The sequence below is a fragment of the Artibeus jamaicensis genome, unplaced genomic scaffold, assembly GCF_021234435.1.
Source record: "Artibeus jamaicensis isolate MK-2021 breed Jamaican fruit bat unplaced genomic scaffold, CSHL_Jam_final scaffold_3151, whole genome shotgun sequence".
Lineage (NCBI taxonomy): Eukaryota > Metazoa > Chordata > Mammalia > Chiroptera > Phyllostomidae > Artibeus > Artibeus jamaicensis.
In genome coordinates, this window is record NW_026522037.1 from 5,541,262 (window position 1) to 5,569,026 (window position 27,765).

The 27,765-nt window shown below is 55.5% G+C and overlaps 1 protein-coding gene across 2 annotated transcripts in view; it reads left to right on the forward strand.

Moving 5' to 3' along the window:
• The window catches only part of STK10 (serine/threonine kinase 10), a 92,219-nt gene that overhangs the window by 28,069 nt on the left and 36,385 nt on the right, over window positions 1-27,765 (forward strand). For both annotated transcript variants that reach the window (XM_037127865.2, XM_037127866.2), the window contains exons 3-7: window positions 11,678-11,726; window positions 13,542-13,691; window positions 25,837-25,909; window positions 26,924-27,118; window positions 27,626-27,707. In XM_037127865.2, the coding sequence (XP_036983760.2) occupies window positions 11,678-11,726; window positions 13,542-13,691; window positions 25,837-25,909; window positions 26,924-27,118; window positions 27,626-27,707 (549 nt within the window). The remainder of the gene's footprint in view (window positions 1-11,677; window positions 11,727-13,541; window positions 13,692-25,836; window positions 25,910-26,923; window positions 27,119-27,625; window positions 27,708-27,765) is intronic.

The following is a 27,765-nucleotide window of genomic DNA, read 5'->3' on the forward strand; positions in this document are numbered from 1 at the left end:
CCACGCTGAGACGGTCTAAAACCGCGGGGAAAATTTGGTGGGAAATTCACCGTCGCCATTGCCAGAAGGAGCGCTGTGTGGCTTTGTTCATTCCTGAAGCTCCCCGCCCGGCTTTGTACTGTGTCTCGTGTTGACTCCTGGGTGGCTCAGCTCCTTAGGCTCATCACCCATCGGCTCCCAAAACCTCAGGCGGCTGTGTCACCCACTTGCCCCTCGTGACGGTGGTCATCGGGGGTGCACGCTCTCGTTTGGAGTGCACGAGACAAGTACCTCGGCACTTGGCTGCACTCACGCAGTCACGGGTGAGGAAGAGGAGCAGCAGAAGAAGCACCGAGAAGAGACGTCCCTGTTCGTGCAGGAAACCGAGTGCCCGTCCTCACGGCCCAAGAACGCGATGCCAGCGGCTGAATCGTGTGTGGCCTGCCATCAAACATGCGTTGTGAGTTTTGACATAGTCATTCCGACCCTAAGGATCTCTCTTATTAACACCCGGTATATTTTGAAAAGCGCAAGTTGAACTTCTGTTAGATAAAGGTCCGTTAATATTGTACATGTTCTCAAATATTGGTTGTTAATGGACAAAACAAATTAAACGCTGCATTACCATAAAAAGAAAGAATGTATCTGAGCCAAACTTCGGAGGATGTGCCCGGAAGCAAGACGCTCAGGGACAGAGAAGAATGAATGCCGTGGAGAACGGCAGTTTTGCGGCTCATCTCGGATACACTTAGAATCAAAGGAGAGAATGGAAGGAAGGTACCGGAAGTCCATTGCGGTAGGTGAAGGAGGCGGGAGACAGCAAAGCTGGGAAGCCTCTAGGGTCGGATAAAAAGGAAAAGAGGAACACGTGCTTCTTGGGCATCGGCGGGTGCAGGGTGATGGTGAACATCCGCAGCACGTGGACAGGGTATGCGGGCACCAGGTGACGATGAGGGGCTCTCCACTCTGGTGCCTTCAAAGGGTCCAGCAAGGAAAATTACTCTGACATTTCGAAGGCATGTTACCCTGCGTGCGTGAGAACGATGGACAGAACTCACTGGAGATAAAGACTGACCTTTGCTAAGGAGGCTCTGGGCCTGGGATGTGACCACCCGCATGACCTGCCAGTTAGGAATCTGTGACCGGAGTGTCCTGTGTGATTGCTTTTGGTCACTGAGCTGCTCAGCCTGCTGCCGAGTCGCCTCTTTTCATCCTCCCAGTCTAGACCCATCGCCTGGGACGCATCAGCTGCGACAAGCCTGCTACCAGGGCCTTCCCGGGCCGCCCCTCCAGCTCTTCGGAGCCACACGTGGCGGACACGTCCAGGTCTTTGCCTTCTTCCAGGCTGCCCCCTCTTCTGGCCTCTCTGCCTTTTACCTGGTGACCCTTGCCTGAGCCTATGCTGTGACCATGACACCCCCCAGACAGAAAGAAAGATGTCATCGGGGAGGGGTTGGTAACACCAGCACAGAGTGAGAGAGGGACTTAATCAGGTGCCCAGCAGGCCTGGCTATCGCCTGCCTGCCCTGGAGGCCTGCACAGGTCAAGTTCAAGTGTCATGTTGCCCACCCCCAACCCAGCCACTGAGCCTGATCGGAAAGGTTTGCAGGGAGCGTATCTGCCCAGGAATCTCTTTGCTGTCTACCAAACGAAGCAGTGACTCCTTCCCTTGGCATGGAGTTTTCCCAGTCCTCCCTCACCGCCCCGCCCCCCCTACGGGTCCCTGTGCCCCCGCCCTGGGGGAGGGGCATGAATTACTATTTTTGGTGCTGCGGGTCCCACGGTGTTTATTTATATGGCAATCTCGGTAGGGCTGCCTCTCCCAAACCTCCTTCCTCCTTTACCTCTGTAATAGTTCGTGTAACTCTAAAAAGGTGACTCACTTTTTAGAAATTAAAGCCCATTAATTTAAAAGGAAGCTTCCATCTCACTACTCTAAATGGAAAACGAGGACCCACTTGCCATCAATAGAAATAAAAGAAAACAAACCGGCAAAGTCACGCCCCGACCCCTTTGCCTGCGAGAGCTCTCAGCCGGAGCCCCCGCTGCAGCTCACAGGGAGGCTGTCCTGGTGGGCTCTCCAGCACAAGGGCGCTGAGCGGACACACGGGGTGACAGAGGCCGGAGGCTGCCCCAGTGCTGGGCGGCACCCCAGACCCTGCTCCTTATCTCGGGGCCTTGTTTGGGCGTGTGCCTCTCGGGGTGTGGTGGATGTTTGGGCTGGCCGCCTGGAAGGTCAGAGGTTGAGGATGAGTCAGCCAGGCTCCGTGACTTGTCCTGGGTCATTCAGGGGGACAGGGACTGAGCTCGGCCCCACCTCTGCTGGACGGGAGGCCGGTGGTCTTGTGCTCAGCGCTCACTTCTGGACCCTCGTTGTCTATCTGTGTCTGGGTTGTCCCACCCTTTTAGGCTGTGAGGTCCTCTTTTGTTGAAATCTTCACAGAAGTTCTCGTGGCCCGTGGAAATCAACAGCTGCTCCACAGTGGGGTGGCTGGCTCCCTCCACCCTCAGCGCCCCCACGTCCGAGGTGGCCCCAGAGTAGCTCTTAGCCCTGTGGGTTCCCTGTGTGATGAGGACTGTCCTGTACGTTAAGGGGTTTCAAGCAGCGTCCCTGCATCTACCCACCAGATGCCGGTAGAAATTCCCCCACCTCCCTGCTCAGCTGTGACAGCCCAGAACCTCTCCGGATGTTGCCAAGTGTCCCCTGGGGGGCCAACATCACCCCAGGTTGAGGGCCGCAGGTGTCTCCCACCCCCAGAATTCGTAGTGAGGGTGGGAGGGTGTCCCCATGGCAGGCAGGCAGGCACTGTGAGGCCCAGCCCCCACCTGTGTGGCGAACCTCAGAGCAGGTCGCAGACGGGTGATCTCAGGCCAGATTTGGCCTGTGACGCATTCTGTTTGGCATGTGTGACGCTTTTAGAAATTTATCGTTAGTGATTTGTCGGAAGATGTCTCATAGAATGCTGGCCTCTGATTTTTCTTTAACGACCTTTCTGCCTGGCCTCGGTGGCCCGGGCTGAGCAGCAGCTGACCCTGGGGCGGGAGAGTGGCCTTCAGTTAGCCTCAGACCTCACCACTCCCCAGTGCCCCGCCTCCCCCCGCCCGGGGGCTGTTTGCCATTGGCATGTGGTGCTGCTTCCCTTAAAGCAGAATGGAGAGGAAGCAGTTCCCATCCCAGGGCTCTGTCAAAACGGAGGAAAGTAAAGACAACCGGGAGGACCGAGTTCCCGGGAAAGCATGTCAGGGAACATGTTTTCACCTCTGCAGCCCGCCTCCCCTCCTAGGGGAGCTGCTGCCCAGGCTCGGTGGGCATGGGAGCAGGCTTCCTGGCTTAAGGAGTCCAAAAACAGGCTCGAAGGGGTCTGTGAACTTCCGGTACCTGTGTATCAGGCGGCCGTGTGTCCGGGGGTCACCCTGGAGGGGTGACCGTGGGCCTCTCAGGGCGACTTTTTGTCTGAAAAGTGCGCATGTTGCACAGAGGAACAGCAGGTCCCAGGGTTACAGCAGGGTGTGGGTGGGCTTGCTGGCCACATCTGTCCATATGGCCACATGTCACCAACCAGGGTTTCTGTGGCTCGTCCCCTCGGACTCAGAAGCCGGCAGCGGGTCACTGACGGAGATTGCATCTGTGGTCTGAAGCAAAGCCAGGACTGCGAGACCTGCACTCGAAAGCAGCCGGTGGTGGCGTGTGCGTCTCCAAAGTCACTCAGTGTGGCCGGTGGGGCGCTGGGCTGCAGCCAGGGGACCCGGGGTCTTCCTGGATCGGGGACTGACTGGCTGCGTGACCCTAGCCGGCGTCCGGCACCGTGGCCCCTCCCGGTCGGCTGGTGTCCCCGGCTGGGAGCGGGTGGGAACCACAGGTGGGGACCGCCGGGTCGCCGGGGTTTGCCCGGGATCCTGCTGCCGGAGGGGCCGGGCTGCGGTGTCTGCGTCTCACTCACAGGAGCAAGGGTGGCCCTGCGGCCCCGCCACGTTCCCAAGCCTCTGAGCCATCTGACCCATCCGCCAGGGTCGCGTGCCACACCCGCGTGCCCCTCACGTCCCTGCTCACTCGCACGCACATCCCCGTTGCTCACTCCCTATGAGGCAGGTCCTGCAGTTACCCCCACTTTACAGGGGAGCAGACTGAGGCTTTCATCGCTGAATTTGTCCCAAAGTTGTGTCCTTGGTGTCAGAAGAATCGGAAGCCTGGTGGGTCCGAGTCCGGGGTCAAAGTCCTGTGTTCACCTCAGGACACGACCACCCACCCTGCGCCATCCCCGGGCCCTGCCTGCTGGCCCCTGTCTCCACACTGCCATCCCCCCTCCGTGGCAGGTCCCACCTGTCCCTCGAGGACATGTCAGATGCCACAAACCTGGAACAGTTGTAGGTGACAGGGCTGTCTCTTTCCGGCGTGTCTGGATTTCCGGGGCCCTGCTCACTCTGCACGGGTTTGGGAGTCCGGCTCCTGACGTGCCCTTCGCCCCCGCCCCGCCAGGTCCTGTCCCTCAGGGCAGCAGCCTGGTTCTAGCTCGTTCCTCCCTGCCCTCGCGGGCCCGCACAGCTGGTTTTAGGGAAGGGTGGTGGGTGGACCTGATCCAGGGGGTCACGAACATATGGGTACAGACCAGCCTGTGTCCCTCCACCCCTGCTCCGGGGAAGAAAGTCCAGTTTGCATTCACCTGGGGTCTGGTCCCAACCCTGGTCTGGGTGTTTCCTGGAGGGCGGTGTGGTGGGGACAGGGTGACGACAGTGACTTGTGTGCCCTGCTCTGGCTGGGGGTCAGGCGTGTGGTCACTCATGCCCTCTCATTCAGTCCCCCGAGACGGCCTCAGGGTCGGAGCGTGCTCTTCCCATGTTACAGAGGGGGACCTGGGGGCTCGGAGAGGCTAAGCATGTGCCCAGAGTCACCAGGGATGGCGCTGGGACTTAACGGCCAGGGCATGTTGGCCCCAAGCCAGTGCTCCTGACCTCTGGGCTCAACAGGGTCAGAAGGAATTGGGCACCCCTGAATTTGAACCAGCTCAGGGCCACCCCAGAGACTCGCAGGGACTTGGGCCAGCACGTTGGGACGGGGAGCCACCTAGGACTCCTCAAGGGTTGTGGCAAAAGGGCCAGACAGGCTCAGGGGCTCCCTGATTGTCTCCCGGGAGCCCCAACGTCATCCCCTGTGCTCAGGCGCCCATCTTTCCCTTTAGGGGGTGCTCAGTGCACACAGGGAGCCCGAATTCCCTCCCCGGGCTCTCCGTGGGTGCGCGGGTGGGTGGGTGGAGGAGCCAGGCCACGTTCCTGGGAGGCCTGTGGGCTGGGCCGCCTGCTCAATGGCCACATTGTTTGGGCCGGAGCGCAGAGATGCGGAGGTTCTGGGGCCCGCCTCCGGGGACAGGCGGCTGGGAAGCTGTGGGCATTTGTGTGTTGACCGTCGTGGTTTTTGGTGGCTGGCTCTGCGGACTCCTTCCGACAGGCTCAGTTGAGTCACCGGAAGCCTTGTTTTCTGTGCAGATGGGAGGCCCCCACACCCAGGGGACAGTGCCTCTCTGGGCGGGGGACCGGGGGGTGGGCAGCACGTGCCCTGCGCCCCCAGGAAGAAACGGGCCCAGGGAGGGGAGGGGGTTTGCTCAGCGCTGCCCATTTCCGTGTCTTGGAGCCAGGCAGACCGGGGTGTGTCACTTAAAAACTCAGTGGCTTTGGGGAAGCCCTTTCCTCACCAAACCTCAGCTTCCCCCCCCCTGCAAAATAGGGACGAACCTAACGGCTCACAGGAGGAGTGCACGAGGGTGCTCCCAGAATACTTAGCGGGGAGCCAGGCCTGCGTCGGGGCCCAGTGATGGCGGCCATCAGCTGGACTCTGGGGGGACAGGAGAGCGAGGGACAGGCTCGCCGTGTCCAGCTGTCTTTGCAGAATCTGACTACTGGCTATTTTAGTCACCTTCTGGATTTTTTGCCCTCGTTTCTGGGCATGTGAAGGCCACTGAAACATGACATTCATATTCATTCATTCCTTCATTTTTTTCATTCATTTACTTATTCATTTATCAACCCTTTATTGATCACGTATTAAGTTCCAGGCTCAGCAAGTGGATGATATGAATGGATTTTTAAAAAAATATATTTTGTGTATTTATTTCTAGAGAAAGAGGAAGGGAGGGAGAAAGAGAGGGAAACATCAATGTGTGGTTGCCTCTCATGCGCCCCCCACTGGGACCTGGCCCACAACCTAGGCATGCGCGCTGACTGGGAATTGAACCAGTGACCATTTGGTTCACACGCTGGCCCTCAATCCTCTGAGCCACACCGGCCAGGGCTTTGAATGGACTTTTATCAATATAAATTGTTTAGTCGGTGATAAAGTGACTTCAGTCACCTTGAACCCCTACAGTGTTATTCTTGCAAACAACTTCCCAGCTGAGGCTGAGAGCGGGAACGGGGACGTGACCGCCCCACGGAGGGACAGCGGCAGTTCTGGGACCGTGTCCAGACCGCTCGCCCGTGGCTTCCTTAACCTCAGCCCCACCGGCGTTGCCAGCCTTCATTACTGAGCACCCCTGTGGACCCACATTGGCCACAGGAAAGGCCCCACAGGCGAGGGGCCCCAGGCCCAGGGCGCCGAGGCGTCACCAGGATGTGGGTGCCTCACCTCCGGCCGGAACGTGCCTCAGCTGTCTCTCGGGGACTCCCGGGCTGTGGCGTTGCTGACCCAGTTCTGCCGCCGGGCCCCTTGGCCTGTGGGCTGTAGAACTTGATGTCCGCGCGCTGTGGGTGCTCCCAGGACCTCCTCTTATCTGGGCTGGGACATCTTGGCTCCCTTATCTGCAGGGCAGCCAGCACTGGGTGTGCGGGAGAGGATCACGGGGGCCGGGGGGGTTGCAGCCAGGAGACAGAGGGGCCCCTTCCGTCACCCACCCACGGACTGGGTGCGACTTCAGCTGAGGAGGGCGGGGTAGGGGCACTTGGTCTCTTTCATGGGGCAGATGAATGGAGCCCAGACTTGGCACCCAAATAGAGATCCCAGTTCGGATCCTGGCTCAGCCACTTACTCTTTATGTGACCTTCACAATCTTCCCAAGCCTCAGTTTCCCCATCTGTAAAACAGGAAAAAAAGCACCACTAAATGCTGACAGTAATTTGTAGCGTTTGTCGAGCATTTGCTGGCTGCGTGCCAGGTGGTGATGTTCTAGGCGCCTGGCGCAATCCCGTTTGATGCTCACCAGACACCCCGTGAAGTACAGGCACTTTTTAGGGTGCCTGCTCAACCTAGCGCATGTGAGATCATCCATGCAAAGCCTTTGGCATGGGGCTGGGCTGAGAATGAACTTTCAATTCCTCTTAAATGTCATGGATGGGGAAACTAGGTTTGTCCTGGCAGCCACTTACCGTGTGAGGAGGAGGGGTGGAATGGGACCCCAGAAGGGGATGTTTTCTCTGCGTGTGACTGAGTGGGGGCGGGGGGGATGTCGGCTTGCCACAGCACCCTGGGGTCAGTGTGTAGTCCTAAAGGGTGGACCTGGCAGAGAAGAGAGATGTTAGGTCAGTGCAGAGGGGTGTGGAGCTGAGTCCCTGTTTGCACGGCCCCAGAGGAGGTTGGGAGGAGCCTGGCCCAGAACCCGGAGGGGAGAGAATGCTTCTTGAACGAGCCATGCGGGCGAAGCACTGCGTTCCCAGCTGCCTGAGAAATCCACAGAGGGAAGAGGGAATGAGCCAGTGAATGAACGCACGATGGGAGAGGTGCCGTGGCCTTCCAGGGTCACGAGGCAGGGCCCTGACCCTGACTGAGCATCGCGACAGCTGCGTAGTCTAAACTATGGATGTAAACACAGGCTTCCAGTCTCCTCTGGCCCCCAGCCCGAGAGGAAAGCGGTTGAGTACAGACTGCTGTCCAGGTCCCGTCGGGCACATCTGAGCGTGTTTTGGGGCCGAGATCCCCAGGGAAATGGAGCCCGTGAGCCTGAGGAGGGGGGCTGGTGCTGCGGAGGGTACCGGTCTGACAGGAGGGCCCAGAACAAGCCAGCACCTCCCTTACCTGCAGTGCCCCCCGTGTCCAAGCTCAGGCCCACCCGCCTCGTTTTTTCAAAAGACTCACTGAAAGACTCCATCTGGTCCAATCTGACCGTCTTTCATAAGGCAGACCCCTAATGCCCCTCTGCCGACACCCGGCGCGTCCTGGCCCCCCCCCCACACACACACACTTGGGAAAGGCTCTCACTCCCTGCTCCAGCCCTTCCCTTGTTGGTTGGAGGCCAGAAGTCAATGGAACACTGGTGATGAGGTTCAGGTTCACAAGGAGCAGGAAAGAGACCCTCATTCTGCAGGGTGGGCTCCAGGATTTCTCTGCTACTGTCCTCTGTTATCTTTTGTTGGGGAGAGGAGAGGTGGGGGCCCAGGGTCCAGGCCTCTCCCTTTTTTGTGAATTTCATTGAGCAGCGGTTCTCGAAGTTTGGTCCGGGGAATGTACGGCAGCATCCCTGGGTCCTGTGTTAGAAATGAAGATTCTCGGCCTCCACCCCGCCACCTGCTGAACCGGAAACTCTGGGGCACAGCTCTCCAGGGGACGGGCGATGCCTGCTCAGGTTTCAGAACCCCCGGTGCAGGGTTTTTAGCTGGCCCCACCTAGAGATTCCTAGGAAACTCTTGCTTGTCCAGCTGGGTGGTATCCTTGTCCTCCTTCCTGTCTCATTGCCCTAATTCAGCCTCATTATTTCTTGCCAAATGTAAGATCAGATGTTTCCAGTAACAAGTATCAAAAAGGATTAATTGACACTCACCTTCCCAGGAGAAGGCATTAATTGGCTTGCACGTCCTATTTAAAAAGTCCAGAGGGAGGGCGGGTGTGAAGGGAAGCTGGAGCAGGGCTCGGTCACCCTGCGATTCTGTCCTCTGTGTATTAGCTTCATCTACGCACTGGCTTCCCTCATGGCTGCAAAGAGGCTGCCTGCAACCGTCAGGGCTGTGTGCTTCCTAATCTGCTCCAGAGGGAGATGACACAGCATCTCGAAACATCAAGCAGAACTCACCAGCTTTTCTCTGAATAGACCAGCCCTGAACCAGCCATCTAGCAAGAGGCAGAGAATTGCCCTGATACGGTTAGGCGCCCCCTTCCTGCCAGGGATGAGAGGCGTCCCATCCAGCTCTTACAGCTGTTTCAGGCAGGGAAGGGAGGTGATACTGTGTGTGCAGGGTGAAGGTAGCCAGGTGCCCACGGCTCCAGGACTGGTCAATCAGCCCTTTTGCTTCTGCCCCAAATCCACTCATCCCTGGCTTTCCCAGCTTCCAGAGGTAATACATCCAGGGGCAATTCCCTGAAGCGGAAATCTGCCCACAACACCCCTTCTTAAACCCTTCAGTGGCCCCGGCCGGGCAGCTCAGTTGATCAGAGCGTCGTCCCAATACACCAAGGTTGTGGGTTTAATTTTCACTCGGTGTGTACTAAAAGCAACCAATGACTCTATTGATAATTGGAATAGCAGATTGATCTCTCTCTCTCCCCTTTTCCCTTCCTCTCTCTAAAATCAATTTTTAAAAATATTTCATTTATTTATTTTTAGAGAGAAGGGAAGGGAAGGAGAGAGAGGGAGAGAAACATCAATGTGTGGTTGCTTCTCATGTGTCCCCTGCGGGGGACCTGGCCTGCAACCTGGCCAGGCATGTGCCCTGACTGGGAATCGAACCAGCAACCCTTTGCTTCACAGGCCCGTGCTCAATCCACTGAGCTACACCAGCCAGGGCCTCTAAAATCAATTTTAAAAAATTAAAGTAAAAAAAACGCACAAAATGGGGCGGTACCAAGTACCAAGTCATGATTTTTTTGTTTTGTTTTCAGTTTATTTTTGTTTTTGCATCGCGCAAAAGGCATGAAGACGTGAAACATTTAAAATCAAAACGAGGGGTTAAAAAAAAAAACTTTCAAAAACAGAGAGGGAAAGCCAAACCATTTTGCTGGGCCACATCGATGGGCACCGCTCTGGGCAACACCGAGAACTGCTCTGTCCAAAAACACTTCGCACTTGCTAAGTGCGGGGAGAGGATACTGATTCCTTAGAAGCACCCGTCAGAGTCCGCACATGGATTGTGAAGTATCGTGGGCTCAGTCCTGGCCTAGAACCAAGCGTTGGTACATGTATTCATGGGAGTAAAACCAAAACTCAGCTCGGAGCTTCCCAGCAGCCAAGGCAAGACAAAACAAAACAAAAAAACAAAGGGGGAAGTATAGGGGTCCCAGAGCTCTCGAATAGCAGAAGAAGAAGCAGAGGAGCCGGCGGGGTCTCATGCTCTCCTGGTGCTGAACTCGGGGACCAGGGGTCTCGGGGACCTTGGGTTAAGGGTGTGGTGCAAGGAACAACTTCACCGAACAAGGAAGGAACCGCTGGGTTTGACCAGCTCTCACACCGCCTCCTGATAATAACTGCGCGTGCGTTGCTCAGCCAGTTCTCATTTTCTGCAGGAAACCCGAGTAACCTAGCCCGAGTGTGACCCTTGCAGGTGACTTTGTTTGCTAGAGATTTAACAAGCCCATACTCAGTGGCGTGGCTTTCACTTTCCTAACTGCCTCAAGACATTGGAGGTAGAAGTGATGAGTTTCATTTCACGGATGAGGAAATCGGGGAGAGTAAGTGGCTGACCCAAGGTCACATGGCCAGTGAAGTGGCACCACCAGAACGTGGACTGAAGCCCACCACCTCCCCCTTTCCGGCTGCCCCCTGTCAGAGCGGGGAGGGGTCGGCCCTCTGGCCGCCCTGCAGGCAGTGTGTCTGCCTTCCAACCGGCAGGAGCGGGGAGTGTGGGGGACTCTGGGGGTGGCTCCAGGTTTGTGTCACTTCCCAGCTTTTCCACCCGCCTGAACCCCACTTTAAGGGAAAAGAGAAAACACATTTGCACGTATGAGCCCAGAGGGGCCGAGAAAGAGCGAACCACAGGGGGAGGCCTGTGTCGGTCCTCAGGACACCTTTTACTCTGATTCCATCCCCTGCCCTGGGGCTGGGAGCCCTTTGAGGGCCTGGGCCTGGTGGTTCCTCCAGGGCCTGCTACCGATGGGGTGTGTGGTAGCTGTGTACTGAACGAATGGATGATGAATGAATGGATGAATGGATAAATAAATGAATGGATGAACGGATGAATGGATGAACGGATGAAGTTATGAGTACTTGCCTAAATGACCAGAGGGTTAGAAAATGTGCTTTCCAGTCGGGGACCTGCCACGAAACAGTCTGACTGTGGTCAGTCACCTCCCCTTTTTGGACCTCAGTTTCTCTATCCGAGCTGCTCTTCGAGGCTTTGCCATCCTCATGTTCCGAGGCTACCGGAGCCCCGGGCTCTGGAAGATGGGAGGAGATAGGAGACAGGGGCCGAGATTCCAGAAGGACTTGGCCGGCTTGTAGGTGTGGTGTCCTCTGAGACCCTTGGCTGTGGAGCGTGGAAAGGGAGACGGCGGGCAAGTGGGGACCGGTGAGCAGGACAGGCCGGAGGGGAAAGAGGGAGCATGTGCTTTGGCTGAAAGGGCTGTTCACTGGACCTGCGGGTATCCATGGCAACTTGGTTTTGCTTTTTCTGGAAAGTGAATTGCCCTAGCAGCCCCCCTGGGCATTAGAGCCTCTCGTGAGTGTTGCAGGGAGTGCAGTGCAGGCTGCTGAGGCCCCGGGGCAGAGCAAGGAGAAGCCCCGGGGGTCTCCCCATCTTGTGGGCTGTGCGAAAGGCTCATTGTTACTTTGCTTTGTGTTTTCTGCAGATCATGATCGAGTTCTGTCCTGGGGGAGCAGTGGACGCCATCATGCTGGGTGAGTCTGCCTTGGTCCAGCGTGGGGGTGGCGGGGTTGGCTCCATCTAGGGCAAGGGTCCTTCACTCCCCCACCTAGTAGCTCACCTGGCCTGTGAGCACCTCCCACTCTGTTCCTGTGGGGGGCAGGCTGGGGGTGGGCTCCTGGAGAGAAGGCTTTTCCCCAGTGGGAAGAGCCAACACTCATCCTGGTCAGAGCCTGGTGTCCCTGAGCTGGTCCCCCGCTGCCTTGAGCCTTCTTGGCCATGAGACAGACACCAGGACTCCTTTGTCCTGCCCTACAGCACTCACAGGAGGTGAAAAGGAGACACCTGAGGGAGGTTCTTTGAAAAGTGGGGGTCCCGCCAATTTTGTAGGAACTTAATGGGGATGTTGTTGTGATGTCCGCAGCAAGCTTGAGCCATGACAAAAATATATAGAATGATCACCGCGGTTGGGGAACAGACACTATATACTGGAGGGGGTGGAAGCTGCTTTCACGTGTATGATCCTCATGTACAAAACCCGGAGTTGCTGCGTTTCCCTCGACCTGACCGACATGGCGGAGGTTACAGAGCCGGCCCAGGGCCAGCCGGCAGAGCCGAGTTGTGCACCTGGGTCTGGGGGGCCCAGCTCCTAACTGCTGCTCACTTCTCATCACCCCCACACTTGCCGACCTGGTGGGCAGGGTGCGAGGAGAGGCTGAGGGTCTGGGGCCCCAGGGGGTTAAGTGACCTGTCCAGGACTCCGGGGTGGCTCAGGAGAGCAGAGGCCCTCAGAACCCTGATTGCAGTGCCATTCAGGCACTTTCTTTTATTGGGAAGAAGGTGTCGTCCCCGAGTTTGTCACCGTAATGTCTCTGGTGTGTGGCAGCCCTTCCCCACCTGAGCCGTGGAAGTGCTGGCCTTCCTTGCTGAGCCCCTTGCCACTCCCAGAGTCCCCAGGTGGGAGACAGGATAGTGGTACTTGGGACATGGCCATCTGGAACAGCCCCTCTCAGCAGAATCCTGCCCTTGAAGCTTTTTATTGTTCTGGGCAGATTCTAACAAAATAAAAATGGTGGTCTGGTCTTAGTTCAGACTCTTCAGGTTGTAAGGAGACTGTTCACACTGGGCTAGGGGAAAAATAGTTGGTGGGAGGGGGAATTTTCACAATTAACTGAAAAGTCCAAGGGTCTTGCTTCAGGCATGGCTTGATCTAGGAGTTTTTATAGAAGTTGTCAGAAGAGCTCGGTTCACCTTCCAGTCTCCAGCGGCACCACTACCGCCAGCTCGTCAGCCCCCAGGCCTTTGCTTCTGCAGGGTCCTTGGCCTGGAGTGACCTTTTTTCCTCTCAGACACTCTTCTTCCTTCAAGACACAGCTGGAATGCCCTTTCCTCTGGGGAGCCTGCCATTCCCCACTCGAAGGGGGCTGCCACCCAGCCTGCCCTTCTTCCCACCCGAATCCTACTCTGCCCCAGCATTGCTCATCGTTCCCACGCCCCTCCTGTTTCCCTGCACTGAGCACGGAGCCTGACACGGAATCAGCGTCGCTCAGTCCTGCTCACAGACCTGAGCTCTGAGGCCAGACCCACTGGCTGGAATCCCAGATTGGTGACCCAACCTCTCTGAGCCTCCGCTTCCTCCTCTGTAGAATGGGGCAGTCAGGGTGTCTGCTCCAGCAGGCTGCCGTGGGGAGGCAATAGGTAACAAGTGAGGTGCCGGACGTGAACCCAGCGCGCAGTAAGTGCTCAGTAACGTTGGCGGCTTTTGTGTTTCTTGCACCTGCTGACCGCCCGACACTGTGTGGCCTGCAGCGAGCGCCTGCTGAATTGACAACAGTTCCTTCTGTTTGCAGAGCTGGACCGAGGCCTCACCGAGCCCCAGATTCAGGTCGTTTGTCGCCAGATGCTAGAAGCCCTCCACTTCCTGCACGGCAAGAAGGTCATCCACCGGGACCTGAAGGCCGGCAACGTGCTGATGACCCTGGAGGGCGACATCAGGCTGGGTAAGCGTGGCTGCCGGCGGGGGGGTGTTGCCTTGGCCTCTGTGGGCAGGAGGGCGCAAGGGTGGGGGCCTCACTGTGTGGCCACCCAGGAAGTGACAGCCCTCGTCCAAATACAGCTCCCGTGGGCTCTCAGCAGATGGTGATTTTGTCCCCCGGGGGACATCCACAGTTCTGACAACTTAGGGAGAGACACTGGCATCTGGTGTGTAGAGGTGAGGGATGCTCTAACCCCAAGAGCGCCCAGGACACGGCCCCTCGACACGAGTGGCGCCGGTCCCGCCCATCGCTGTTGTCTCTGATTGGTCGAGGGGACCCAGCGAGGGGGCAGAGGGCGGGCCAGGCCATTCCCAGGGAGGAGCTGCACGTTAGGACTCATGTCAGAACCTCGTTTTTGTATGTCTCCTCTCTCTTTGGATGTTTTTTCAACTGTGATAAAATGCCCACAACGGAAGCCTTATCGCCTTAGCCACCGCTGAGTGGACAGCTCGGGGGCGCTTGGCACAAGGACGCCGCTGTGCTGCCGTCCCCACCATCAGCTCCAGGACCGTGACTTTCATCGTCCCAAACTGAGACTGTCCCCATGAAATGCTCCCTGACCGCAGCCCCCGCCCCCTCCTTTCCCCGACTTCTCTACGAAGGTCACAGCTCTAGACCTCATGCAGGTGACAGTGTCCATCCTTTTGTGTCTGGCTTTTCTCACTGAACATAATGTCCTCAAGGATCATCCCGGCCTAGCACAGCTCAGACTCTCTTCGTAGTGTTAATTTTCTAAAACCACATAACGCACACACGTCCTGTGTTCCCACCGCACCGTCTACCCCAGAGGTTATCACAGGTGACTCCTCTCATTTGGCTTCTGCATTGCTAAATCATAGGCCTGTAAAGCTATTTTTAAGTGATTTTTATTGTTTGGTGAAAAGTAATAATGGTCATTATACAAAATTCACACCGTACGGGAAGGTTCAAAGGGGAAAGCGGGGACGTGCCCCCAGCCCCTTGTCCTGACATCGGCCCGGTTGTCATCCCAGGAACCTCTGTGCTCGGGAGGTGTGCAGCCAGGGAGGGCTTAGCGGGACGGAGCTCTCTTGTTTATCAGTCGGGCTACATTTAATTTCGCTTTCTGTTAACACCCTCCTTTGATGGTAACGCGGTTCCTCCATCTGCCCGGCCCCCGTCCCTCCAACACAGAAGTGCCCCCGTTGGACTTCCCCTGGTGGCGGCCCTCGTCTGCCTCCGTCAGGAACCTCTTCCTCATGTCCACAGGGACCTGCACTGCCATTGAGCCCCAGTGATTGAGAACTGCAGGGACAGTCCCGGGGCTGGAACACAAGTGGCACAGGCTCGGCAGCAGGAGGACACTCCGAAGCTCAGAGAGGGCGAGCCGTGGGTCCTAGAGCTGGAGGGGCCAGGGCCGGGCTGACCCAGGCACGCTGACCCACATCACGGCACTCACCTTCCCGGCTTAGGGCAGGGCTGGGCCTTACCAGATGGGTTCAAGGCGGGCCGGTCCCCGTAGTTAGGGCATCTCAGACCCCTGGGGGCTCAGGTTGCTGGGCCTGGCTGCCAGGGTTTCGGATGCGGCAGTTCTGGGATGGGGCCCAACCACTCTGTTCGGTCTAAGGGCCAGGCCACTGGACTGGGGTAGCCTCACTTAGAGAACCACTGCTCGAGACCCTCCCACCCTGAGTGTGGCCGGTGGCAGCACCGTATTAACTGGGAGCTCGTTAGCAGGGCTTGTGATCCAGAGCGTGGGGTGGCGTCCATCCTGAACAGCAGAGAGGAAGGGCTCTTCGATGGGAGCGGGAGCCGAGCCATGCCCTGATCTGTGACTCAAGGCTGGCTGTTCCTCTTCCTCGTTCCCTCTTTGAGCTGGAGGGGTTAAGTGCGGACACTCTGGATCTGAGAGACCTGGGCTCAGACTAGCTCCGTGTGACCTTGGCTAAGTCACCTAACCTGTTGCCCGTCCATTTCTTCATCTATAAACTGGGGTGATGCTGAAACCTCCCTCAGACAGTGTGTTACCAGGTACAAGAACACAGGTGTGTGCTAAGCTCCAGTGCCTAATTGCGCCAGGCCCTGTTCTGGCCTGGGGGCGTGGGATGAGGCCCTGTCCTCCTCCTGCTCAGTCCCCAGGCCCCTGGCCTGGGGCCCAAGTGTAAAAGAGGCTTCAGTGAGAGAGTAGCTTCAGCTGAGCTGTGCAGGGTGGGCAGGTATCTGCCAGGTACGCCAGCTTGGGCCGGGCAGTCCAGCAAGGGGGCACCTAGTGGGCAGAGGCATGGAGGTGAGAACCAGGTTTTTGGGGGAGCGATAATAAAAGTAACAACACACCTTCATTGGGTTTATGAAGCTGCCGCTATTAGAAAAGGCACTTGCTGGACGTCATCTCATTTTATCAGCACTCCAGGGTGTGTGTGGGCCTCTGTGTGTTTGTGTGTGTGTGTGTACACATGTTACCTAACACAGGCAAGGACACTGAGGCCCACGGTGAAATAAGATGCCCAAGATCAAGGCTGGTCTCCAGGAGGAAGTAGCAGAGTTTGGCCTTCCTGATGTGACAGCTGCCAGTGGCCTGACTCAGCGGAGAATAGAGCATGGTTGGCTGGGGCGGGGCTGGGTCAGGGAGCACCCGAGGCCCTGGAGGACCCAGGGGCAGAGGACAGTCTCTTGTGCTCTGGGGAATTCAAGGATCAGCCTGGGAGAACTGATCACTCGGCAGAACACAGAGAACCTGGGCCAGGGCCAGGGCCGGCCCCGGGGTGGGACCGGGTTGGAGGGAAAGCCCCAGCAGCCACGGGCTGAGACGTGCCCAGTGGGGTCCTCATTTCCCACGCTGTCCCCGCTGCATAGCCCTGGAGGGTGCTGAGGTGCCGGTTAGGCCCCAGAACCCCACTGCAGCCCTAGCAGAGGGTGGATGGGAGCAGATGGGCGCATCTGGTCTCCAAATGACTTGGCACATGCAATCGAGAGCATCAGAAGGCCAATTAAGAAGGAAGAATGTTCAGGGAGAGTTGAATCTGTGACTTGACATAATTGTCACCAGCTCTGGAGCCTTGGGGTAGACGCCTCCTGGGGCCTGTTGTTCTGTTTAGGAAAAGCCTGCTCCCCCTGGAATCTGCCCTGGCAGAGGAGGCCTGTCTTGCTTCCCGGGGACTCTGTCGGGCCCCTGGAGGCATCCCCTCCCCGAGTCCTTATGCAACTCAGCGGGGGCAAGAGAGAATTGATTGCTCAGCAGATCTTTGTCCCAAGCAAGGGCCTCACCTCAAGGGAGACTGCCTCCTCTGTGCTTCTCAATACTGCTGCAAATAAACAGGAAGTGGCAGGGTGAGCTGAGCAGAGTGTGGGCTGGAAACACAGAGAGGCCCGGTTCAGATCCTGGCTCCTCCACTTCTGAGCTGGAGGAACATGGCGGACTGTCCAAACCTCAGTTCCTTCATCTGTGCAATCGGTACAACCACAGACCAGCCTCACAGGGCTCTTGTGGGGTTGGTATGCACAGCCCGGGGGCTCAGGGTTACAGCTCTCCCTGCTGCTAGGCCTTTTGTTTCTTCCTTGTGTTAAATGTTTACTTCTGTCTAGGATTTCAGGCTTCCTCGGTGGTTCGTGTGACAGGTGCTAAGAGAAGCCCAAGTTGCTGCTCTGGGTGGGTGTGAAGCTGTCCTCTGTGGCAGCTGGGAATCCATTCATGCAGAGAGAAAAAGGAGCGGTACCTGCCTCCCGAGACAGTTGGGATATTAAGTGGGGTGTGGACTTCGAAGTCCAAAAATCTGTGTTTTTGTCCCGGACCTGCTACTTGGCATTGGGTGCCCTTGGGCAAGTCACCTCATCAGCACCAGTTTCTGAAACTTAGAGGAGGGTAATGGTTGCCGCCTTGCTGGTGCGATGGGTTGGCAAGACAGAGCCTGCAAAGTGCCTGTAGGTGCACAGTGCATGGCAGGGGCCCAGCAGCGTGAGGTTTCTTTCCTCTGCTGAGGGCTCTCTCAGAGCAGCTGCGCACGAGAAGGGCTTATTCCCTGTTCTCCGAAGAACCAGCGTTCCTTTCCCCAGACGGGCTTCATGGAGGGTGGGAGGTGACTTCCACACCTTTTGCGGTCTTTCAAGTTCTAAGCAGAGGCCTGCGCTGTTCTAAAAATCAGTGCTCAGCACAGAGCCTGGCACAAAATAGGTGCTCAATAAATCGTAGCTTCCAGCATTTCGTGACTTTACCAGTTTATGATTTCTGCAGGGTCCCTGACTTCTAAAGTCTTGCTGCTATACAGGAAGCCTAGCAGGTGGGCCCACCTGGGCCCCCACCCAGAATTCCTCTTTGGTGCCGCCAGCTGGCTGGGGTCCTGGTTCTTCCACTATGGCTCCCATGCACTGATCCAGTGTTCAGTACGTAGTATTTCATTTAATCTTCAGCTGTGACTGATGGCAGTTTACAGAGGAGGGATTTAGCAATCAAAGAGGTTAATTAATTTGACCAGGGTACACAGCTATAGGAAGTGGGGTTCAGACCAACGCATCTGGCTCCAGAGCCCATGCCGTTCACACTGCCTGTTTTTAGAGGTTTTTGGTAGCAAACATGAAAAAACCCTTTCCTATGAATGGGCAGACGGGACAGTGTGTGTATGTAAGTATATGCAATGGGTCTGGGGAAGAGAGACCGCTGGTTGGGTGTCGAGGGGGGCTGGACCCCATAACACAGACACCACACAGACGCCCTTCAGTGTCCATGTGTGTGTTAGGCTCTCAGACCCACCTCTCCCTAAAGCTAATGCCAAGGTCTTTTACTTTTCCCAGCCTGGCCTGCAGGATGAGCTGAACCTTACCATTTCAGATCAGAATCAATAATCCCACAAAGGGCTCTGATTGGTCCAGCTTGGCTCAGGGGCAGATCCTTAGACCAATCAATGAGGCCCAGGGAGAGGGGCTGTTCTGATAGGCCCAGCTTGTGGTCAGTGTCCTGGGACCGGGGGCGGAGCCACAGGCAATGCGGAAGTCCTCGTGCCCCTCACAGAACAGTGTGGATGGGGTGGGCAAGGTGGTGTTCCAGGAGGAGAGAGGGCTTGGACTTGGCCAGAAAAAGAGGTTGTCCACCGGGAACTGGTGCAGCCTGTTGGTGTAAGAGAGACTCAGAGGAAGGGCAGTGAGTGAGGCAGTAGTGTTGCGGGGTTGGGAGCAAGAAAAATGGACCCGATTTATGATTGGGGTCAGGGAGAAAACAGGAGAAAAAGGGTGATGGAGAGAGAAAAGAGGGTTGATGAAGGCAATGAGGGTAGGAAGTGGAAAACGGGAATGAATGAGAGAACAGAGGCATCATTCCTGGCCACACGTATGAGTGGTTTCGTTGGGTAGCTGCCTAGAAAACAAAATAAAATAAAATAAAAAGAACAGAAAAGCGAGTGGAGCAGTTCTTTCCGTCTTCCTTTTGGCTGGATAATACGATCACTGTTTAATAGAGGAGGAAGGAAACTGAGGCCCAGAAAGATGAGGCAGTTTGTCCCAGAGCACGGTAGAACCTTCTCACTTCCCTGCCTGGTGCTATTTCTGTCACACCAGGCAGTTGGTCCCGATCATTTGGAGAAGTCACTTGGGTGCCCAGGGGAAGCCTTCCTCGTAACGGGCTTGGGCTTGGCACTGGCTGCTGTAACCTGATGGGGCGGGGGGCCCTGGGATTCCAGGCTGCAGGGTGTGAGCCTTTGCTTTCTCCCGTCACTGCCCCGGTTTCAGCAGGTCCCAAGCCTCCTCCAGGCTTCACTTCCCTATCTGCCATGGGGGCCTGGCCTGTGTTTGTGCCCAGGGCCCCTGCCGGCACTTTGGATGGGACAGTTTGTACCATGCAGGAGGCCCAGCATCCCTGCCTCTCCCTCATGGGCTGATAGGAGCACCCTCATCATTGTGACAGTCAGACCACCCATTTCCAAACACTTCCTGGGGCACTTGGTACTGCCCCTGGTGAGGGCCACCTGGAAGTTTCTTAGACCAAGAACTCAAGGGTAAGGCCTGACTGCGCTGGACCGTGGACTCACCTGATTTGGGGTGAAGGGTCCAGGAGAGGAGAGGGGTTCAGAACTGTAGCTGGAGAGTGGTTTGGCTCTAATTGGCCTGGCATTGTCTGGGAAAACGCACCTCTTGTTTTGGTTTCTTCTGGTTGCTTACAGTTAAGTAGTTAAGTGGACAGATGAGAGATTCTCATATGTCTTCAAACAGTCTGATTTTGTTGTTCGCGTGATAACATAATGCATTTTGCACTGTGTGTGTAATTCCCTGATTATATAGGTCATGTTTTTATATACCTGTGTGGAAAGATACATGCATGATATTTATTGCAGCAATGTTTATAACAGCAAGAAGTCAGAAACGACTCAAGGATACTCCAGTAGGGGGTTAAATAAACTATGATACTGTCACACGATGGATGAATCTCAGCTGCGGAGTAGAAAATGTGTAATCTCTTGTAAAGATGTCCTTGAACGACACGGCTCTGAACGAGGCAGATCTACATAGACGTGGTTTTATTTTTCCCAACAAGTACAGTGGGCCCCTCCTATCTGCAGGTTTCGCGTCTGTGGATTCAGCCAATTGCAGATGGAAAACAGTATTCCCAACCACGGATTGAAGAGTATGCACAATTACCGTTTTCCGTCACAGCTGGTTGAATCCGTGGATGCAGAGGGCTGACTGAAACCTCAAAAGTTACATGTGGGGCCCTGGCTGGTGTAGCTCAGTGGATTGAGCGTGGGCCTGCGAACCAGACAATCGCGGTTCGATTCCCAGTCAGGGCACATGCCTGGGTTGCAGGCCGGTTCCCTGCAGGCCACTTCCCAGCAGGGGACGCATGAAAGGCAACCATACATTGATGTTTCTCTCCCTCTCTCCTTCCCTTCCCCTCTAAAGATAAATAATTAATTAATTAATTAATTAATTTAAAAAAAATCTTAAAAAAAAAGTTACATGTGGGTTTTTGATGCCACCCCTAACTTCTGAGTTGTTCCAGGGTCAAGTGTATATACACACTGAGAGGAGGGGAAACATGTGCAGTACTGTGTTTAATCTGGTTTCATTCTTTAAAAGTACAAGGTCATGAAAGTGGTATCATCTTAATGATCTATATCACATATTGTTGAGTATAGGCATAGATACAATGCTATCTATACGTAATTTGGAATGAGCAGACCCACGGAGAAGAAAATTAACGTCCCTCCCCGTCTCACCAGAACACATCACTGTAGACTCCCTTCCAGTCTTCTGTGCACGAGAAGGTGGACCCATCTGCTGGCAGAGCACGGTCTTAGTGTCACGTCTGTCCTTAGAGCTGGGTGACCGTCTGCAAGGTACTCAGTCTCTCTAAACATGAGTTTTCTCGTCTGTACACTTCCCTGCCCGCAGGGTCATGGACAGGAAGGCTCTGCATAGGGAGATATATGCAGAAGTGACACAGAATGTATACAGAGGCAGATAGAGATGAGATGCAGAGGACTGTATATGCAAATGACATGCAGATGATATGCAGAGCCAGCTGCCAATGAGATGCGTAGGTCTCTTTGCACAGTGCTGTACACCCAGAGCGTTCTCAGTAAATACTAGGTTTTGTTAGATAAATTCGTGTTAGATAAACGTCAGTTTTGTGGTTCATATACAATTTTTCTCGTCTGCTTCTTTTAAAAATTGATAATATCAGGATATTCCCCCCCCCCCCACAAACCTTCAGTATTTCTCAGAAGCGTGATTATTTCGTTTTTCTTGCATTCTGTCATATGCATCGATCATAATTTAGCTTTGAAACCCCGAAAGGTGGGTCTTTAGGTTTCTTATGAAGCTTCCCATACTCTTCTCTGACAAGGGTGCGATGGACACGGGTGTTCATGCAGCCGAGTCTCTCTCGGTAGCGCCTGTGGGGGGTGCTCTTGGAAGTAGACTGTCGGGGCTGTGCAGCATTTTCAGGCTTTTGAGAAGGCCTGGGGCCCGTGTGCCCGCCACGCCCGTTGTGCCACTTTCCACCCACCACATCCTGCCCCCACTGGGTTTTCAGAAAAGACGAGACAAAAGTGAGAACCCAGAAAACCATATGCATGTCAGCTTTTTAAACCCTAAAAGCGGTGCACGCGCTTTATGAACAACATTTTAAAGAATAGAAGTGTATGAAGTAAAAGAACAGAAGGCGCCTCGGTGCACTGCCCCCATGCAGGCTCTGCTCCCAGGGAGGTGGTCACTGTTCAGCTTGCTGTGCAACCCCCACACCCATGTCCGTGTGTGGGTGGGGGTGCGTGTGCACACACAGCAGCCCGTGTCGTTCTTCTAAGGTGCTGTGGACGTCATGCTGCATGTTTTAGGACGCGCATTGGTCAGTCGCAGCTTGTTGGGGACGCCATGTTACGAACAAAGTCCCACGTTGGTGCATAGATCCTGGAACTTGTTCTTTTTCAGGGCTGCCTAATATTTCACGAGCTGGGTGAGCCAGCGTGTATCTTCCTATTCCAGTCCAGGGGCCAGGAGCTGCTTAGTTCACTTTCAGGGTTTCACTCTCCTGAATAATGCTTTCATAAGCTTCCATACATACTATAAATCTGGTCTGGGGGATCTGTTTCTAAAGAGAATTGCTGTCAAACGTGTTTCTTTACACCCAGCGTCATCCTTTTCCCCGAAGACACAGCAGTAAAGGCGTTCTCGCAGGGTCTGTCTGCTCGCTTGTTCATTTGAGGAGACCCCACTGAGTGTGTCAGGTGCCGGGTATGGTGGGCAAGGCAGAAATGGTCTCTTCCTTACAGAAATGACAGTTGGTGGAGAGAGCCCCTCCTTCCCTCCCTGCCCACTGGTGCCCCGTCTCTGCGGCTTGTTTGCAAATGGGAGGAGGAGACTTTACATCCCAAGAGGCGGCCTGGAGAAAACCCGCCTTGAACTGACAGAGGGCAGCCAGCCTACTGGCGGAGAGTAACCCCCGAGCCGGCCGCCCCCGCCTTCCTGGCCAGGCCCCATCTTGTGGGGCAGAAAGGGAAGTAGCAGCTACCCAGAAAGCCAGCAGCGCTTGCCTCAGGGGGGCCCTGGGGACGTGGAGACCAACCGGGTGTCATTGTGAAAGTGAGCGGTTTTGGCTTTTCCTGTCTCTTCTTTGGAAGGGACCGGCAGGGCGTGGTGGGGCGTGGCCGCCCCCTGCCAGAGCCCCACTCTGGGTCTGAGAGGCCAACATGGTTCCCAAAGGCTTTCTTGAAAGATTTCCTGGGTGACAGGCCATCCAGTGTCGGTGTTGGCAGGGCAGTGGGGGCCCAGACGGACCCCGCAGGGAGGCCTCGAGCTCAGCCGCCCGTTACCTGGAAGCTCGGCAGGGGTGGGGAGGGTGACTCGCTCAGGGCATCGGGCAGGGAGCAGCAGGGCTGCGTCCTCCTCACCTGGACTCGCCCTGCGGGAGCTGGGTGGGGGCGGGGCTCTGCCCTGTTCCCTGGCACAGCCCTGTGGGACCTCATCAGCTGACAGAGCAACTGTGTAGTTAGCCGCTGGGGCCTTCTGACCTCAGCCTTGACCCAGCCTAGAAATCTCAGGCGACTGGCTCAGGTGCCCAGAGTGTTTATTGAGGGCCTGGCTTGGAGCCGAGTGCTCTCCGTGTGTCATGCAGTCTTCATGACAACCCTACGAACTAGTTCTCCAGTGTCATCACCCCTGTGTTAACAGGCAGGGAACTCGAGGGTCAAGGGTTTGGTAGCTGTCTCCCGGACCTTGACCTCCTGGCTGCAGCAGCTGCCACGCCGCCCCAGCACGCTCTGTGGCTTTGCCCCCCTTCTCCCTGCCTGGTCCTTCTCACAGCCCTGAATCACGGGCCGCTTGTCTCTATCCCAGGAAGAACAAGCCACACGAGGGTGAGGAGTGCGGTTCATCTCTGCGCCTAGGACAGTGTTTGGCACGTCACAGATGCTCAGTTCGTGTTTGCAGAATGAATGAATAGTCTGGAGGCACTCCGCTGTCCTTCCTCCATTCCCTCCTTTTCTCCCCACCTGCACTCAGGAGGTCGCACCCCCTTCCCCAGCCACCCCCAGCCCTGCACTCCTGTCTTCCCGTTGCTTCCACAGTTATGAATATCAGATGCCTGTTGGTGTTCACCTGAGTGCATCTGCTTCCACTAGTAGCCTGTGGGCTGCCCGAGGTCAAGGACTTGGTTTGCTGTGGCCCCCGCTGTAGTCCCCGCCCCAGGCTCCCAGTGGCCCCCGCATGGGCAGAGGGGGGAATGAGCTGTGAGGTAAACACAAGAGCCGAGTCGGGACCCTGTTTCCCTGCATCTGGGGCCCACTCCCGGCACTGTCCTCCCTCCTGGTTTGAGACCCTGAGTGATGGAGCACAGCCACTGTCACCTGCTCCAACCAGCTCGTCTGGGGACTCAGGCAGTGGAAACGACTTTGCAGTTTCTAGCGGCAGAGCTCTAAGCAGGCCATCACCTGTTCTCTCGGGGTATCGCTTCCTCCTGAGTTTATTTTTTAATCAGGATGAAACTTTGGCCCAGGGCCCAGAGCACAGGAGAGACAGAATTCCCTGGTGGCCCCGGATCCTTCCCCGCACACTCAGTGGTGGCGGGCGTGGCTCTAAAGAGAAATGTATTTACTTTTTAAAAAATATTTCATTTATTTTTAGAGAGAGGGGAAGGGAAGGAGAAAGTGGGAGAGAAACATCAATGTGTGGTTGCCTCTCATGTGGCCCCTACTGGGGGGACTCGGCCTGCAACCCAGGCATGTGCCCTGACTGGGAGTCGAACTGGCGACCTTTTGCTTCGCAGGCCCGTGCTCAACCCACTGAGCTACGCCAGCCAGGGCTGTATTTACTTTTTGTTGGTCCTGAAATCATGCAGGCTCAGCACAGCCAGTTGAAGGGACTCAGAAAAGTAGAAGGAACCACGTCTAGTCTCATGCACCACCCACAGGCAACTGTTTCAGCAGTTTGCTTATTTCTTCCCACTCAGTTCAGGATGTATTTTTGCCCTTATTTTGGGGGAGGAAGGAAATGCGACGTAATTTTGACCATACAATATAGTCACGTATGTATCTCCCCTGTCCTGCTTAACCTCATAAGTATGTAAGTAAACTGTTAGTATTGTTAAGTATTAAAGTATTTAGCTAGGCGTAATACTAATACTAAAATATTCATATTAATTAATATTAATGTTAAATGCATAGTAAATATTTAATGGTGATATATATATAGTTTAACATTTAAATATGGAATAAAATACTTCAAAACTAATTTTAATGACTATGAAATACTCCATCATAGGATGGAGTATTCTCAACCTGGACTGTTCTCAACCTGTCCAGTGGTTTACTGTTCACCTTTTCTTACCTCTCCTAATTTCTTAGTGTGTGTGTGTGTGTGTGTGTGTGTGTGTGTGTGTGTGAGAGAGAGAGAGAGAGATGTCTTAAATCCTTTCAGAAAAGACAGGATATGTTATATAATGTGTATCAGGCATTTAAAACCACTCCCTAAGCTTTGTTCAGTGAGGGTATTGTAGCCAGTGAGGTGTACCGGAGGTGGGATTATTGCTTAATCAGAACTGCTGTCTCAGCCATGGCTGTTGTAGCTCAGTGGATTGAGCACAGGTCTGTGAGGCAAAGGGTCACTGGTTTGATTCCCAGTCAGGGCACATGCCTGGGTTGCAGGCCAGGTTCCCAGTAGGGGGCGCATGAGAGGCAACCACACATTGATGTTGCTCTCCCTCTCTTTCTCCTTCCCTTCCCCTCTCTCTAAAAAGAAGTAAATAAAATATTTTTAAAAAAGAACTGTCTCAAAGTGAAGCAGTTGTGGGGTTTTAAAATTGTCACTCTTACAGTGGCACTTTGATGAACATCCTTAGATGTAATTCTTGCTTGTACTTAAGATTATTTTATTAGGGGAGATTCCTAGATTTGGAGTTAGAAGACTCTGGATCACTTGACGTTTCTTGCAGTTTATTGTCAAACTCCTTTGCTGAAAGACTCTTTGGTGTATCCTCTCATTAGCAAGTGGGAAAGTGCATGTCCCCAGGCGCCCTGACAGCAGCAGGTGCACTTTTAGTGACCACTGCTCTGTGATGTAGAAGAAGGCATTTGGTCGTTGACGGGGAACGGCGGGATGTCTCCGAGTCCACACCCGAGGGCTGTGGGTGGAGGAATGTCCGTGGAAGCCTTTATCGGAGAATTTCGTCTTGCAGCTGACTTTGGTGTGTCTGCCAAGAATCTGAAAACCCTGCAGAAACGAGATTCCTTCATCGGGACGCCTTACTGGTGAGTTGGGTAGCTCCTAGAAACCGGATGGTAGAGGGGACGTCAGACCTCAGAGTCCCCAGGGTGACCTCTGTCTGACCCGTACAGCGCAGAGAGGACAGGAGGCAGGGGCTCCTGAGTCAGCCTGCAGGGCCAAGCCCAGCCTCCGACACTGCCTGGCTCCGTGACCTGGGCCCAGTTGCTTTGCATCCGCTGCCTCAGTCTCCTGACCTGAAAAATCAGGGACAGCTTAGCTCCCACTGAATGAGAGGATTAAATAGGGTGATGCACATAGGAAATGCTCCGTTAGTCGCTCTTTGACTGGAACTCCTAAAAAAATGTTGCTATTCTTGGTCAGTTCAACAGGTACAGAGTACGGGGCTGGGGCTGTGAAGACGAATGGTCAAGTTCAGTTCCTACCTTCCCTGCAGTTTCACCGGACTTCTGGAGTCCTGGGTGTTTCCTTTTCCAAACTGTTACTTAAAAAAACAAAACAAAACAAAAAACCCCCGTAAAACTCTTTCGTTCTGTTTCGCACCTAACTGCTTTCTGGATTTCCTGTGCATTAATTCCCATTGTGGAGGTGGGCTCCTTGCTTGCTTGCTTTTTACTCACTCTTTCTCTTTCTCTCTCTCTCTCTGCCCTCTTATATCTCTCCCTCCTTTTCTCTCCTATCCCTTCTCTCCGTGCTGTTGTATCCTCTCCACCGCCCTTCCTGCCCCCAGTTTTTTCTGGGCCCCTTCCCTTCTGCCCCCACCCACTTTCCCAGGACTCTGAGTTCTGGATTGTGGCTGCCACCTGGTGGTAGGCATCAGGAACTGCAGCAGGCCGTGGTGGTGGAGCCGCGTGGAGGGCATCTTTCTGTGTGAAGATCACCAGCAGGAAGACAGTGGGATGGACAGGAAGGCAAATCGTGATTTGGGCGTGGTGCTGGCAGCCCCTGACATTGGCCTGTGCTGGTCCTTGACCCTGAGTCTCCGAGAAGCGCCCGGGAGGCCAGGTCCTCAGCCCTCTGTTGTCCCTTGGTTGGTTCAGGATGGCCCCCGAGGTGGTGATGTGTGAGACCATGAAGGACACTCCGTACGACTACAAGGCCGACATCTGGTCCCTGGGCATCACGCTGATCGAGATGGCGCAGATCGAGCCGCCGCACCACGAGCTCAACCCCATGCGGGTCCTGCTCAAGATCGCCAAGTCGGAGCCCCCCACGCTGCTCACACCCTCTAGGTGGTAAGGAGAAGGGCGGTGCTGGAGGGCCGGGGCCCCAGATGCACTGGCCTGCGGGGCTGGACGAGCTGGAGGGCCCTTCTGAGCTCCCCAGGCCCTCCTTGCCCCATCCTCCCTCCCTGGCGTCCACATGGGCAGCCTGGTGACTCGGAGAAACTGGGTCCTACCGTGGGAATAAACACCCAAGCAAGCCCTTCCGCCGCCTGGCACAACCTTGGGCTGGGACTCGGGGCTCTGGCTAGAGTCCCAGCACTGCGGTGTTTTGCTCCGTGGCCTGAGCAAGCTTCTGCTCCTCCAGTTTCCACGTCCCCTCTTGTGCAGTGATGTCCTTGATGAGAAGTTCACCTTGAGGGCCCTGCTGCCTCCGCCTTTTAGCCCATGAAGGTGTCCTTTGTCCTGTGATGGGCTTGTCTGGGAGGCACAGGACTCCCGGGAGAGTGGGGTCTGTGACACGCGGCGTCCTCTTGGCCCTCACCCCGCTCTGAGGTCACTGCGGCCCCCTCCTCCCAGGTCTGCGGAGTTCCGAGACTTCCTGAAGACCGCCCTGGATAAGAACCCAGAGACCCGGCCCAGTGCTGCGCAGCTCCTGGAGGTGAGTGGGCCCCCCTTCCCGGGGCTGCCTGCCCCCTGTCCTGTCCCTCCGCTGGATG